Source organism: Solanum pennellii, chromosome 10 (genome assembly GCF_001406875.1).
Source record: "Solanum pennellii chromosome 10, SPENNV200".
Lineage (NCBI taxonomy): Eukaryota > Viridiplantae > Streptophyta > Magnoliopsida > Solanales > Solanaceae > Solanum > Solanum pennellii.
Window position 1 is genome coordinate 75346103 of NC_028646.1, and position 15998 is coordinate 75362100.

Below are 15998 nucleotides of genomic sequence, written 5' to 3' on the forward strand. Positions count from 1 at the left end.
GATTCAAGGAGAAAAACAAAGTTGTGAATGACGGTTCGACATTGTCAACAAACTCAATCCATTCTCATGATGAAGACAATGCTCAGGGACAAGGATATAACATTAAGGCTTGTTAATGAGTTAATAAAACTTAATGATTTTAATGATTTGCTAAGTTTGGCAGAGTTGACCAAATAGTGTATCCACGAGATTACACGGTTAGGAATCACCTATGTGAGTGTGAAGTGTAAGCCGCTTCAAAGAAGATTATTGTCAAAAGCCCATCTCTCTATACACTCATGAAACCAGGAGGTGTTCATGGCTAAAACGAACACAACCGTAAGAACCATAAATGGTAAAGGGTTAATTGTGTGACATATGGTTGTCTACGGATTGACCGAGTATATCCGACATATGTTCACTACGGAAAGTCCAAGGGAAAACCTACTTATCCAGATGCAACTAATTCTTGCTTGTAAAGTACACATACTTGTCCATTTCTCTTTCTTCTAGTCATTCTCCATTCATGCGGGGGATTGTTGGGTTTTAACAAGGTGTGAATGGAAAATGAAGAGTTGCGACTTTTATGAAGAGTTGTGACTTTTATGAAATGTTGCGACTTCTATGAAATGTTGCGACTTCTATGAAAAGTTGCGACTTTTATGAAAAGTTGCGACTTTTATGAAAAGTTGTGACTTTTATCGAAAGTTGTGACTTTTATGAAAGGTGACGACCTTTCTGAAAGATTGTGACTTTTCCAAAAGTTTGTGACCTTTACGGTAAGGCACAATAAGAACCTTTTCGCACTACCCTTTGTTTTCTATAAATTGAGGGATTTTCTCTCATTTTAATATAGAATTCATGGACTTCTTCTTCAACTACTAAATCTAGTATTCTTAGTGTACTTTACTGCCGTTGAGTGGTTCGCTGACACCGGAGTTTTTGGTATCTATACTCTGGTGATTGAGATCATTTTACCCTGGGAGGTCATATTCCAAATCAAACCTTGGATACTAGAGGGGAATAATTTCCTTAAGGGGACACTGTGAGTTCAGTGGACTTGATCTTTTTCCTATTAAAAATTTTTCAGATTCTGTTTTAATTTTCTAGTTGTGAAAATGTTCTTAAACTTTGTTGTCTTACAAAGATGTTCAAAGTTTTGTTCTAAGTATGTTTGGAATATAAGATGAACAACATATATATTACAATGAAGATTGGGTTGTAATACAACCAACCCCACCAAAGTTCATTACAATACTCGACAACATATAAGTACTCCAACAAACACAAATACAAAATAAAAGAGACAACATATTATAAAATGATGGATTAAGCTCGATCGATCGATAGATATATCCATCTTATTTTTTCCCAAATTATGCCTTGGAAAATTGAACTTTCATCAACCTTACTGAACCCTGCAATATACCATATTAAACCAACATTAACAAATCGATAGTAAGTAAACATCATTATTTATTATGTTAGACCATATATTTTATCAATCGATATATATAAATTAAACTAAAAATATGTATAACGTACTTGGAGCAGTCAGTAGAAGGGCTGATCTTGTAAGGAATGTTTACGCCACAAACACTAGGTATACCAGCGGCTTTGCCAAAATCAATGCCTTTAATAGCACTAGCAGCTGATTTGAGGCAAGTGCATGCTGCCTTTCGATCCGCGGGGGTCTTGGCCGCGCCCAATAGACCCTTAACTCCACCACAACACCCTCCTAGAGGGCCGCTTCCCTGAAGATAAGGGAGGCATGGAGCTAAGCCAGATGTAACCTGGCCGCAACTTAGTGCTTCTCCATGGGGTGCAACCACTATCATGCACAAAACAATAAAGCATGCAATTTTGCTAAACATTTCCATTTGTTACAAAAATTGAGAAAAGATAGAGAAGTTTTATGGACTAGGAATGTATTTGCTTGAGTGTTGGGGTACAAAAGCTAGTGAGAACTTTAGGTATTTATAGAAAGTAAATTAATTAATGAAGGAATGAGAGAATTAGTTGGGAGTTGGGTTAAAGTCCAATAATTATGGAGGTGCCTCATGCTGGCTATGAAGTCAAAGTTAAGTTGTTACGTGCCAAAGTTTTATTGAACCATGCTACGACTTATTAGGGCCCTTTGAAAAGCCACACCCTTAAAGGCAATATGATTTTTATACGTGATTTCTGATTAAGGGAGAAACAACTTTATTCACGATACACAATTTTTTATGGTAATACAGTATGATTGGATAATTATTCTCTTCATTTTTTTTTATATAGTCAATTTTTATTTTGTATTTGAATTAAGAAATAATGTAATTTTATCCTTCTACATATTCTTATTTAATTTTTTTAAAATTCAAGTTTTCAATCAATGAATATGAATTAATTTATTTTGATTAATTAATTTAATCAATCAACATGAATCATTTACTTAGATTTTCAAGTTGATCAAATATATGTTTTCAAGGCTAATAACTCACAAGAATAAAAAAAAAGAAAAAAAATGATAATCACATATTAATTTATATGAAATGACAAACATTATAGCTCAACTATATATAAAACAAAAAGATGAGAAATAAAAAAGAATGGAGAGATTAGTGTGTTACATATATCCTCTCTCAAAATAAGTGTTGTCGTACCAAAAGTATATTTCATATTACTTGGGTTTTATCAAAGAAATAAATTAAAAAAATCAAAAGTATTATTATATTTTTATTCTTTCTATGTGTTTCCTCGATTTATTTTTATTTGTCTAATTTGAAAATTAAAGTGATAATTTATCATTTTATATATATTTTATCTTTTGTAAATAATATTTATTTATTACTATTTGTACGACTTATAATAAATACGAGTGAGATATCGTAGAATTATCTTTGCATGTGGTATGTCTTATGAAAATAATACATACATATCCAAACTCCACCAAGTTAAAGGTAAAAAGAAAATAGAAGTTTGAAGAACATAGCATTGGTTAGCCCCATTCTTTTCATGACTGCCCATGTCCACTTTAATTTCCCTTTAATTTAGATTTTAGAAAATAGCTATAAATTTAAATGATTTTTATTTTATTTAAAGATATTTTTAAATTTAAATCAAACACTCCCTAAAGTTAAAAGTAACTTCAAACAGACTCTAAGTTTGGCTCTCTACCTTAATTATCTATAAAATTGATCTACTTACGATGTATTTAGACACTTTTATAGTCTCTTTCGTTCAAGTTTATTTGTCTATGTTGAATTTGATAATTTCTTAAAAATAATAAGTAAAATGACAAATTTTCTACCTTTTTGCTTTATTCATCTCTAATAAAGATGCATTTATTCATCAAGGAATCAATGTAAGCTCACGAAAAGAGAAATGTAAGCACCCTCCTATACAATGAGTTCAAAATCAAAGGCACATTAAGAAAATACATTTTATACATGTTTTTATTCAAAAGAAAATAATTTCTTATACATATTTTATATGTATATCACTTGTAATAATTATAAATAAATCATCTCATGAGAGTTCGATTCCCATTTTGAAATTTCCTCTCCATTTCTCTTTTTTCTATCCCCAATATAAAAAAGTATTTATAATATAGTCCTTATTAGAAAATATATGTTGTAATATGCATGTCAAATAAAGGCACACATTTTAAAAACAGTGAGCAATTTATTAAGGGAAAATATATTTTGCAGGACAACTTTTTGGCACGAATTGATACGAGCAGTTAATTTTAGTTTTTTTTTATAATTTTATTGAAAAGTGAAGGATGATTGAGTAAATTCATTTATTTTCTGAATCCAAAATGTCTTTAAAATAAAACACTTTAAATATATCAGAACCACTTTTGAAAAGCCAAACTCATAATTGTTACTTTTTCAGTTCACATTGTCCACGAAATTGGGGTCCCACTTACCAATAAATGTATTAAAAGTTACGTTTCTTTCTCTTTTTTCTTATTTTGTATCTTTTTCTACTCCTTTTTTTCCTTTATATTTTGTCATAATCTTTTATTATTATTCTTATTAAATATATTTATTCATCTGGAAACTTCGTATTTTTAGTAGGATTGTTTTACTCGTGATTTAATTTGGATCATTTTTTAATTAAATGAAATAAATTTAATTAATTTGATTTTTCAAATGTTTATCAAGTCAAATTAATTAAGTCAATTTTTCATAACTTTTTTTTTTAATTTTTCTTGCTATTTGATTTTTTTCGACTTCTAAAAAATATATGATACTATAAAATTTTGTTCAAGTACATATATATAGGATCCTTCAAAAAACAAATTACGCATTATCTAAAAATTTAATAATTTTAAAGAAAAATGATAAAATTATTTCAAACGATTTTACTATTTTCTTACAATATTAAAGATGAAGATATATTAAGATATCTTGTTAATATTTGATTTAAATAAAAATAATCAATTAAGATAATCAACTGATAAGAAAGAGAGTAAATACAATTCTTTACGTAATTGTGAACGAATGCAGTTGCAGCGTCAATGGTTAAAGCTTAAACGAATAGTCTATAGGCCACAAGTTAGAATCTAGGTTAGGTACCAATTTTAGGTTGTTTTTTTTTTAAAAATAGACTCTTTGAAGCTATTAGGATTTAAATAATTTTTAATGTTATATTACTTTGGTAAATATGATTGTAAAAGTTTATATTCAGATTGTTTCATAAAAATTGAAGATTTTTCACTATTATAAGTCGATCATTATGATAAAAATAAATGTACTAAATATAGTATTATATGAGTTATGCTCCCTCATAAATACAAGTCAATTGAATGTGATTATATATGCATGATCAAGTTATAATAAGATAATACTATTATTTATGACTTTGATCGGTTAATCTTCACATATTAGGGGTTATTAGACTATATTTATTGATAATATAACATTTTAAATTTTCTAGTGATATTTATTAAACAACTGATATGAAAGAGAGTAAATATATTTCCTTATGTAATTATGAATGAATGTTATTGCAGCGTGAATAGTTAAAGCTTAAAGAAATAGTCTACAGGTCACAAGTTTGAATCTAGGTTATATCCCAATTTTAGATTTTTTTAAAAAAATAGATTCTTTGAAACTTTTATGATTTAAATAATTTTTAAATTTATTTTTTGGTACATAAGATTATAAAAGTTTATATTTGGATTGTTTCACAAAAATTAAAGATTTTTCATTATTATAAGTCGAATCATTATGATGAAAATAAATGTGATGGGTACAGTATTATGTGAATTATGCTCCCTCACAAACAAGTTAATTGAATGCTATTATATATGAATGATCACAATTTAATTGGGTAATACAATTAATTATTGTACATGTCAACCTTTGATCAATTTATATTCACATTTTAGTAGTTATTAGACTATATTTATTGATAATATTTCATTTAAATTTACTAGTGATATTCAATAAACAACTGATATGAAAGATAGTAAATACATTTCTTTCGTAATTATGAATGAATGCTATTGCAGTGCAAATGGTTAAAGCTTAATTAAATAGTCTATAGGTCATGAGTTCAAATCTAAGTTTAGGTTTCCAATTTTAGGTATTTTTTAGTGTTTTTTTTTAAGTCTATAGGTCATGAGATTTTTTTACTTTTTTTTTCAGGCCTATCGTATGCACCATCAAAATCTTCATGATTTTGGGACAACAAACTATCATCCTCATCTAAATCCAAAATATTATCCAATACTTCGTTTAATTGACTATTCGAATTCATCTTGTTAAAATTATATAAATCTAACAACAAAATAAAATCTTGAACAACAAAATAAAATAAAATTGTGAACGAAGTAAAGAAGAAAAAATGAGTAAAGTAAGAGAGAGAGAAAATAAGAAAGAAAAAGTTTAAGAGTGATTTTTTATTTTGAATGGATAACAAGTGATTTTAAAGTCAAAAGTTATTTAGTCATTTACCCATAGCTTGGCAATTCATGCCAAAAAAATATCTTGTCATTTAGTAATACTCATTTATTAAATACTTAATTTGAGATTGATTGGAAATACAATCCCTTCTAGGAAAGAGGTTTCATATTTCGGAAGGACAAATATGAGATGGAGACATATACTGCTATATGAATATTCAAATAAATTAATTGTGAATATACTGCCATGCTCACACCTACCTCAAAGCACCCACCACATTTCAATTTTCATTTAAGGTTTTTGGGTCTATCTATTTTTTAACTTTTACAATACTCTCTCCGTCTCATATAAGACAAATATTTTATTAAAAATATTTATTTCATATTACTTGTTTATTTAATAAATTAAAAAAATTATTATTTTTTCATTTTATCTCAATAATCAATATAACACAAAACAAAAGAAATACTATATACCTAACACGTGCTTGAGAATATATTTTTAACTTGTTTGGAATTGGACACCGGTGAAAATAAAATAACCGGTGTCAATATGATTGTAAAGTTTTCTTGATGGGTCCTTCTCTCTCGGCGTAGGTTACTAACGTGCGCTGGCCATGGGGAAGAGAGCTCGTGCTCCATCACAGAAAACTCTAATGGCACAGGAAGCAGCAACAAAAGGAAATCTACATAAAGGGAAAAAGGCATAGTAGCTTGAACTCCAGGAAGAAATAGGAATTGGATCTGAATCTAGGGAAATGGAACATAGTAAGGCAAAGGTGGATAAAGAGCACCAGTTGACTGAACAAAATGCCAAGTATGTAGAGAAGGAGAACAAGGTGATAGCACAAAAACATTGGGCAGGAATCACAAAATCACAATCTTTGAAAATGGGGTCTCCGTCTGAAAATGGATCGGCGACATGGGCAGATGAAGTAGATGAGGTAATGTTGTAGAAACCAAAGGGTGGAACAGTGTGGGATACATTTGACATTTCTAAACTAGCCAAAGTTGAATTCAAATTAGATTACGTGGCTCCAGAGAAACATGGTGAAGGGTCAATAATCGACATTGATTTAGAAGATATTGAGTCTGAAGTTAACTATTGGAATAATGTGGTGGTTTGTTATGTACTATGTGCACACCTTCCATTCACTGTAATTAACGGATACATCCAAAGAATTTGGGCAAAGTATGGGTTTAACAAGGTAGCGATGCTGAAAAATGAAGTCATAATAGCAAGGTTTAATTCAGTTTAGGGAAAAGAGGAAGCGCTAAAACGAGGAATTTACCATTTTGACAATAAGTCATTTATTGTCAAGGCATGGTCAATGGATATGGAATTCACCAGGGAGGAACTGAATTCTGTTCCGATTTGGATAAAACTTCCAGAATTGGACTTCAAGTATTGGAGTCCAACAGGATTAAGTAAGATCGGGAGTTTGATAGGAAAACCATTAATGGCTGATCAGAATAATGAAAAGAAGCAGGGTCTTAATTTTGCTAGAATCCTGATTGAGGTAGAGTTGGGGGTTAATCTTCCAAAAAAGTGTATTTCAAGAATGTGAAAGGACATGTGATAGAACGACAAGTCGTGTATGATTGGAAACCCACCCACTGTAAGTTTTGTGACAAGTATGGGCACACGAGTGATGAATGTCGAAGGAAGAATCTTTCAAAGAAAAAGGGAGTTACGAAGGAATAAGAGAAGCATGGACAACCACAAACAACAACTGGCCAGAGTAGTGAAAGACAAGAGGATGAACACGTTGAATTAAGAACTGCTGCGAAAACAAATGTGCAAGGTGAGCAATATCAGGTTGAACACGGGGAATCATCTTTGATGGGTTGGATAACACCATTCAAAATCGGAAGGAGCCAAGGTTCGCATCAAGTACAAATTGCTAGTGATAATTCACTCCAAATATTGAACAAATCTAATGAGGTAAACAACTCAACTCCAAGGTCTGGGCAAATAGTGGGTGGTAGAACCATTTTCCCAGAAGGGAATGGTTAGTATGATATGCTGGAATGTGAGAGGGCTTAGTTCCCTGAATAAGCAAAAGGAAGTGGTATTCCTCTACAATAAGGAAAATGTGGGATTGGTAGGGTTAGTTGAAACGAAAGTAAATAGTAAAAATATGGAGAAAGTGGTGAATAAAAGGTTTGGAGGTTGGCAGTTCCTAACCAACCTAGAATCACACTACAATGGCAGAATTTTACTAGTATGGAGACCAGATTACTATAAAGTGGAGCTAATGAGAAGCTCAACCCAAATGTTGACTTGCAAGATTTGCTATATACCTTTGCAATTAACGTTTATGGTGTCAATTTTTTATGCATACAACAGTAGGGAGGATAAAAGAAAACTGTGGAAGAAAATTAAAAACCAAAGTTCAAATTGTCCAAAGCCATGGCTATTATTGGGTGATTTTAATTATGTGCTACACGCTGAAGATAGAATTGGAGGAAACCCCGTCTCTTGACCGGAAGTAGCAGAATCTCAAGATTGTATTGATGTAAGTGGCTTGATAGAATTACCTCATGAAGGGAAAAAAATGAAATGATAGAGGGATAGGGAATAGAATTCAATCTAAGATAGATTGGATGTTCATCAATTCAATATGGTTAAATAATATGCCGTCATGTGGAGCATCGTATCTATCTGAAGTTATAAGTGACCACTACCCTCCAAAGGTGTACTTACAAAATCAAGTTACCAGAACAAGAAGAGCATTCCAGTATTGTAATGTTTGGGCACAACATCCACAATTCAATGACAGAATTCAAGCATTATGGGACACACATGTGGAGGGATGTACAATGTGGAAAGTGGTGAAAAGATTAAAATTATTGAAACCAGGTTTGAAGAAACTAAATACACAATATTTCAGGAACATTGTTACTGATGCAAGTGAAGATAAAAGGCCTTGTTAGAAGTGCAACAGAAGCTTCAAAATGATTTTCAAAACAAGTCTTTACAGGAAGAAGAAAAAGCTTAATATGACAAGTACAGCTACACTTCCTATATGGATGAGAGCTTTCTCTAACAACTAAGTAAGGCAACATGGTTGAAGCTAGGAGATGACTGCACGAGATATTTTTTCACTGTGATAAAACATCGGAGACTCCAGCAGACAATAACACAAATTAGACATGACCAAGATGAATGGCAGTATGATCAGGAGGCGATTGCAACTATATTTGTGAGATTTTATGAGGAGCTATTGGGGAAAGAAGATTCTACGAAGGAGGCAGCTTGCTCAACTTTTTTTAGCAATGGTCCTATCCTTTCTATAGAGCAACAACTAGAAGTGCAATAGGGGTTTACGCAAAGGGATGTCAAGGAAACAATGTTCAAGATAGACTGCAACAAAAGCCCAGGTCCTGATGGATACGTGAGTGGATTTTTTAGATCATCTTGAAAGATTGTGGGGAAAGATATCACAGAAGCCATCCTAGAATTCTTCGAGAATGGAAAGTTGTTGAGACAAATTAATGCTACAGATATTACCTTAATTTCTAAAGTTGCTGTTCCGGAATTCGCCAGCCAATACAGACCTATTTCCTGTTGTAATATATTGTATAAGTGCATTACAAAAATGATCTGCACTAGATTTATAGAGGTAGTAAAACATGTAGTGGCTGATAACCATTTTGCATTTGTGCAGGGGAGATCGATGTTGCATAATGTCTTAATATGTCATGACCTATTAAGACATTATAAGAGGAAGACATCTCCTAGATGTTTGATAAAAATTGATCTGAGGAAGGCATACGATATGGTCAACTGAGAATTGGTAAAGGAAGCATTACAGGGATATGGGTTTCCAAGTAGATTTACAAAACTTGTCATGACATGTATCACATTCCCTATGCTTACGGTTAAGGTAAATGGAGAAGGGAATGGTTTTTTTGCTGGTAAACGAGGATTAAGACAGGGGGATCCTATGTCACCTTTGTTGTTTGTGCTTGTAATGTAATACTTGTCCAGAACTTTGAAGTGTATGAGTGAGCTGCCTGATTTGCAGTTTCACCCAATGTATAAGAAACTCAAGTTGTCACATTTAATATTCGCAAATGATTTGATGATCTTTTGCAACGGCGATGTTCAATCAATAAGCAGAATAATGGAGGCTTTGCAGCATTTCAGTAGTGTCACTGGTTTAGTTGCAAATATGGAGAAGTCAAACATATTTATGGCAAGGGTAAATGATATCACTAAAAAGCAATTGCTGCTAAAAACAGGATTTTCGCAGGGCTCTTTTCCTATTAGATATCTCGGGCTGCCGTTATTTTCTAAGAAATGGAGTAAAATTGAGTGTCATCAACTGATACAAAAGATCACGAGTAGAATAACAAAGGTCTACTCAGAACAGTTATCCTATGCAGGAAGACTACAGGTGACAATATCAGTATTGTTTGTTATTCACAGCTTTTGGGTTTCTGTGTTTATTCTACCATAAAGTGTATTAAAAGAAGTTGACAAGAAATGCAAAGAATACCTCTGGGGCAGTAAGGACGATAAGAGGAGGACACCATTAGTATCTTGGGACAAAGTGTGTCTGCCTAAGAAGGTCGGTGGACTAAATATTAAGGGGAGCAAGTTGTGGAATGTGGCGTCGGTGAGAAAACTTTTATGGAAGTTAATAGTAGAATAACAAACAATACTGATATGGTTAGCTGTACATGGTAGATTGTTGACAAAAGATAGACTACAAATGATGAATATACAAGTAGATAATATAACATGCAGCTTGTGTGATGACAAGGCTATAGAGACACAACATCACCTTTTTTCTAAATGTAAATGGACGAAAGGACTCATGACAGCAATGAATCAATGGGCTGGAGTGCAATTTCCATCGAGGAATGTCAAACATGGGTTGAATCGAATCAGAAGGAGGCACTGGAAGCAAATTAACAAGGAAATAGTTGCAGCACTTTGGGGTTCTATAGTATATCGTGTGTGGAAGGTAAGGAATTGGAAACTGCACAGGGGAACTATTATCATTATGAAAACTACAATCACACAAATAAAGCTAAGTTTTAGTGTTAGATTAGAGTTAGAAACACTAGGAAAGGCAAAAAATGTGGTTTGTTATTTCAGCATTTTACTATGTGATTAGAGATATTTTGGAGGTTTAACTCAAAACAGTCCTTCTTCAAAGGTAGCTGTAAAGTTAAATGCTTTTTAAGTGTATTGATTTGGTTGTTAATGGTAATATTTACATTTGTTACCAAAAAAAATATGATTGTCATGATAATAATAAGAGAGTACAAAGTATGATCACTTGAAGTACGGCTAGGGCCTACACGTAGTAAAATAGTTACTACTTGATCATTTTAATAATACGTTAAGTTAAATTTAATTGAGAAATTTTTTCAAATAGTCATTATAGTAAATTTAATTATGCTTCATAATTATAGGTTGCATATTTATAGATTGTAGCTATAATTTAAGTTATCTCATTTGTATTATTCGTGGATAAGTTTGTATAATTCACGGATACGTTTGAATAATTGAGCTAATTTTATATAAATTAGAAATTATGAATTTATACAAACACAAATATTTAAACTTTAAAAAGTTATACAAATTATATTATAAAAAGTTTATACAAATTTTATTATATAAATTTTGAATTATACAAACTTGAAACCCTATCCCCACATAATTATTATTGAATGTTGGTCTCGAGTCACTATAACAAAAATGAACATCAGCGGCAATTAATTCTTAATTGCCGTTAAACATGTATTTTTAGCGGCAATTGACACTCTTTGTATCTGTCCCTAAAACCTTTAGCGACATTGGTTCTAATGAAACTTAACTAATGTCGGTAAAGACTTTAACACTCTTGATTAGGCCTCATTTATTCAGATTCAGCCTGTTAAGTATGTTTGGTTATTAGGTCTGAATCTGAACCAGCCCATTAAGTTCATTTGTTTTATTTTTTAAAAAGCCTCTTAATGGGTCTGAAGAGGTCTGAATGAATCAGATCTGTAGGAGACTCTTAACAACATTCAGACTCGTTTAATAAGTTATCAAATAATAAACATCACTTCTCTACTTTAAGCGTGCTTTTTATCGCATAACTAAAAACTTTCTTTCTCTTTTCTCAATCAAACCCCATTTTCTCCCTCTTGAACTGGTAAGTTTTCATAATCCTTTCAAGTTTTTTTATATTAATGATTTTCTTGTATTGACTGTGTCAAGAATATTGTTGGTGTATTAGCTAGCGTTTATCAAGGTTTTTGAATGAAAAAAATTGTACTTCCAAAATCATGATTATTAAAACTTTTAAAAATTTTTTTATCAAAAGCGATATATTTTGTTGAAATAAAATTTTATGATATTTTATTAGTTTAATGCTAATTTCACATGCACATTCAGATATTGAAAACAAAAAGTATTAATTATTTAGTGTTCAGATTTAGAGATCACATCTTAATATTCAGATGTGTATTCAGATCAAAGCACCTGAATCTTAATGCAAATCTTAATATTCAGATGTGTATTCAGATTCAGACCTCTTAATCTGAATGTAAACAAATAAGGCCTTAATGTCATTATTTAATGCCGCTAAAAGTTATTTTTGTTGTAGTTAATGGTAATTAATTAAAATTATAGCTATATAAACTAATTAGCTAGTATATGTTTGCTTAACCATGTTATTTTCCCAAATTAGTTTATATTATCCATCATAAAATATAAATAACCACAAGTATTAGAATCTATAAAAATAAGTATAACTTACATAAATATCATAGTGTAAAACCTAAATTACCTTCTATCCCTATTATTTTTATAATTACATAAAATCCCATATTTTTTAGACATTTCAGATACATAATTAAGGATCGGATACATTATTGTTGATACATTATATATCAATCTGTTGCACTTATTAAGGGAAAAAAAGCTGTAAAATCAATTCAAAATCTCATAGTATCTATTTGTTCCACTAATTAAGGGGGAAAACTGAAAATTAAATTAAGATTCCAATAATTACGTTATTCCATTCCAAATTATTATCAAGAATTCAAAATCCTATAGTGTAACAACTCAAAAAAATCAAAAAATTAAATTTCTTCTTCTTGTTCATCGTGCTCTCTGTTTCATAAAAAATTTTATCGAAATTTTAAAAAGCGGGATGAGTTATGAAGGATTGTATGGAATTGTTGTTGGACAAACGATTTCTTTTGTAAATCTTCAAGTTCATCGAATAACTTTTCGATTTTGATTCAAGATTATCGAAAATTTTGAGATTCTAAATTCTTCTCCAGTCATTGAAGATCCTTTCCATTTTTATTCAAAATTGACGAAAATTTTGAATTTCAAAATTATTCTCCTAGTTCACTGAAGATTCTTTCAATTTTGATTAAAAAATATCAAAATTTTCGAGAAGATACATCATGAAGATCCTTTCAATTTAAATTGATAAGTGTTGCATTTCTACTAGGTACACTAAATAAGAAAGTGTTGCCCATAAAATTTAGGTTTGAGATCAATACATTATTATTTTGCAATTGTTATGTTACAGATACATTTAGTATAAATTCAAATTTACGTATCATAACTTAAAAATTAGTGCATGATATATTATTATTTATGTATGTTCTTTTGTTTGAGATAATGAAGATCCTTTCGATTGAATCGATAAATATTATATTTTTACTAGATACATTAAATAAGTAAGTGTTGCCCATAAGATTTTAAGTTTGAGATCGATAGATTATTGTTTGGTAATTGTTATGTATAAGATACATCTAGTATAAATCTGAATTTACGTATCATAACTAAAAAATAGTGTTTGATACATTATTATTTATGTCTGTTATTTTATTTGAGAAATACTACACTTTAATTTTTTTAAAAAAATATATTATAGTAATTGTTTGAGATCGATACATTATTGTTTGGTAATTGTTATGTATCAGATACATTTAGTATAAATTTGAATTTACGTATCATAACTAAAATAAGCGCTGATACACTAATCGTTAAGTAAGATACATTACATTTTATACATGATACATTAATCTGATGCGCTGATACATTAATTTAATGCGCAAAAATGAGAGATTTTGAAAATTTGTAAAACAATAGATTTAAAGCTCGAGTATGTGTCCTTCCTCGATTTCTTCGCTCACAAATGTATCACGAATATAATTTGATATTGTGTGCGGAAACATATTCTTCTAAATTTGAATAACCGTAGAAGATACACTGCAATACTTGATACATGATAAAATGATACATCTGGTAGAGACTACTTCTTTTCATTTCATAACATAGTTTCACTAGCAAAAGAGGATCTCCTAAAACTGATTTTTTTGCAGGAAACAATATGAATACATCATCTCTTTTACCTTTCCCTTATGCATATTGTGAAGGTGAAAATGGAGGAGAATCCGGTAATTCTTTGAAAAAATTGTAAAGCGAAAACTTGAGTTTTTTTGAAAAAAATTGTAGAGAGATATTACTGAAAATAGAGAGAATTAAATCTGAAAATTGAAAAATGAAGGAAGTAAAGATTGAGGGAGTGAAAATAGGAAGAGATAGAGTGAATGAAAATAGGAAGAGGTTGAGGGAGTGAAATAAGGAGAAAAAAGAGAAAGAAAAACGTGTATAACTTTATGTATCTGGAACAATGGGTTTGAAAGGAAAAAGAGGGATTTTAAAAATATTTTTAAATGATAGAGAATAATAGAAATTATGGAAAATAAAGATGTGTATATAGGTAATTTATCCTAAAAATAATGCACAATAGAGTATATTAGTAACACTTATATATTAGTAATATTTGTATTAGTTATGCTTGCATTAGCTATAATAAATTCTTATTTATGCATTGTTTGGTTTGATGTATTAAAAATAGTACGCATTGTATAATTATATTTATTTACAAAAATAGTCTCCTCAATTATGACGGAAAAGATGTAAAATGTTTTTGAGGGTCAATTGGGTCTTTAGCCATATTAATACACATGAAAAATTAAGAAATTTACGCGACTCCTTAAAAAGGGCATGTAATTACAGTGGGCGCGAAAAAATGGCGTGAGCATATGTGATGATTCCCCAACTCAATGCGAGGGAGCTCATAAAGTTTGTTGAGAAAATTCTTTTGTGTGCTTTGAGCGCAAGATCCACGGGTTACACGAAAAATTAAGGAATTTTCTTAAAACCTAAAAGGGCCTTTATGTGTGGAAATGAGCAAGAAAATATATAATAGCGTGAGCATACATGATAGTTCCCAACTCATGAATTTGGAGGTCCTCATAAAAAATTTTCAGAAAATTTTTTTGCGTGCTCATGGCTAAAGATCTAGGGGATAATACAGATAGAAAATTGTGGAATTTGCGCGATTTTGAAAATGGGCCTGAAGATGCGGATATGAGCGAGAAAAAAAATGGCGTGATCATGCGCGATGGTTCCCAACTCAATACAGAGGTCATCATACAATTTTCTTAGAAAAATTTTTGAGTGCTCCAAGCGCCAGATCTATGAGCTAATACACATAAGAAATTGAAGAATTTACGCGATTCATAAAAATGACATATGGATGCGAAAATGTGCGCGAAAAAAATGGTGTGAGCATAAATGATGGTTCTGCAACTCAATACGGTAGTCCTCATAATGTTCTTTGAGAAACATTTTTTGGGTGCTCCAAAAGTCAGACCCATAGGCTAATACACATAAAAATTGAAGTATTTGCGTGATTTCAGAAAAGGCATGTATATGCAAAAATGGGAGAAGAAAATGGTGTGAATAAATATACGTGATGGTTCCCAACTCAATACGGAGGTCCATATAAAGTTTTTTGAGAAAATAATTTTTGGTGCTCCAAATATATCGTTGGTATGGTTGCTACGGAGCATCTGATTTGTATAGATCAACATATCGTTTGTATTAAAGCGCGATGATTGTATATGTATATCGGTTAGATAATTTTGTATATGTAACTATAACATAGGAGGATGAGGGACGAGGGAAGAGGAGGAGGAGGAGGAGGAAGTCGTCTCAATGCATTTGATAAATAGTTTTTGTGATAAGAGGCGGACCCAACCTTTTAGGTAGGGTGCACGTGCACCCGTGTAATTTTGGTAAATAAAATCA

The 15998-nt window shown here is 30.9% G+C and overlaps 1 protein-coding gene across 1 annotated transcript; it reads right to left on the minus strand.

Annotated features, from left to right (window-relative positions):
• Window positions 1-1161: 1161 nt before the first annotated feature.
• Window positions 1162-1947, minus strand: LOC107032116 (non-specific lipid-transfer protein 2-like). Its single transcript, XM_015233692.2, has 2 exons — window positions 1525-1947; window positions 1162-1397 (listed from the first exon to the last, which is right to left on the minus strand). Exons 1-2 carry the CDS (start codon window positions 1857-1859, stop codon window positions 1388-1390), a joined length of 345 nt encoding a protein of 114 aa, XP_015089178.1. The 5' UTR covers window positions 1860-1947; the 3' UTR covers window positions 1162-1387.
• Between the last annotated feature and the right edge of the window lie 14051 nt (window positions 1948-15998).

Bases quoted from the DNA above. Each gene is read 5' to 3' on its own strand.
- LOC107032116 (XM_015233692.2), bottom strand. From the start codon at position 1,859: ATGGAAATGTTTAGCAAAATTGCATGCTTTATTGTTTTGTGCATGATA.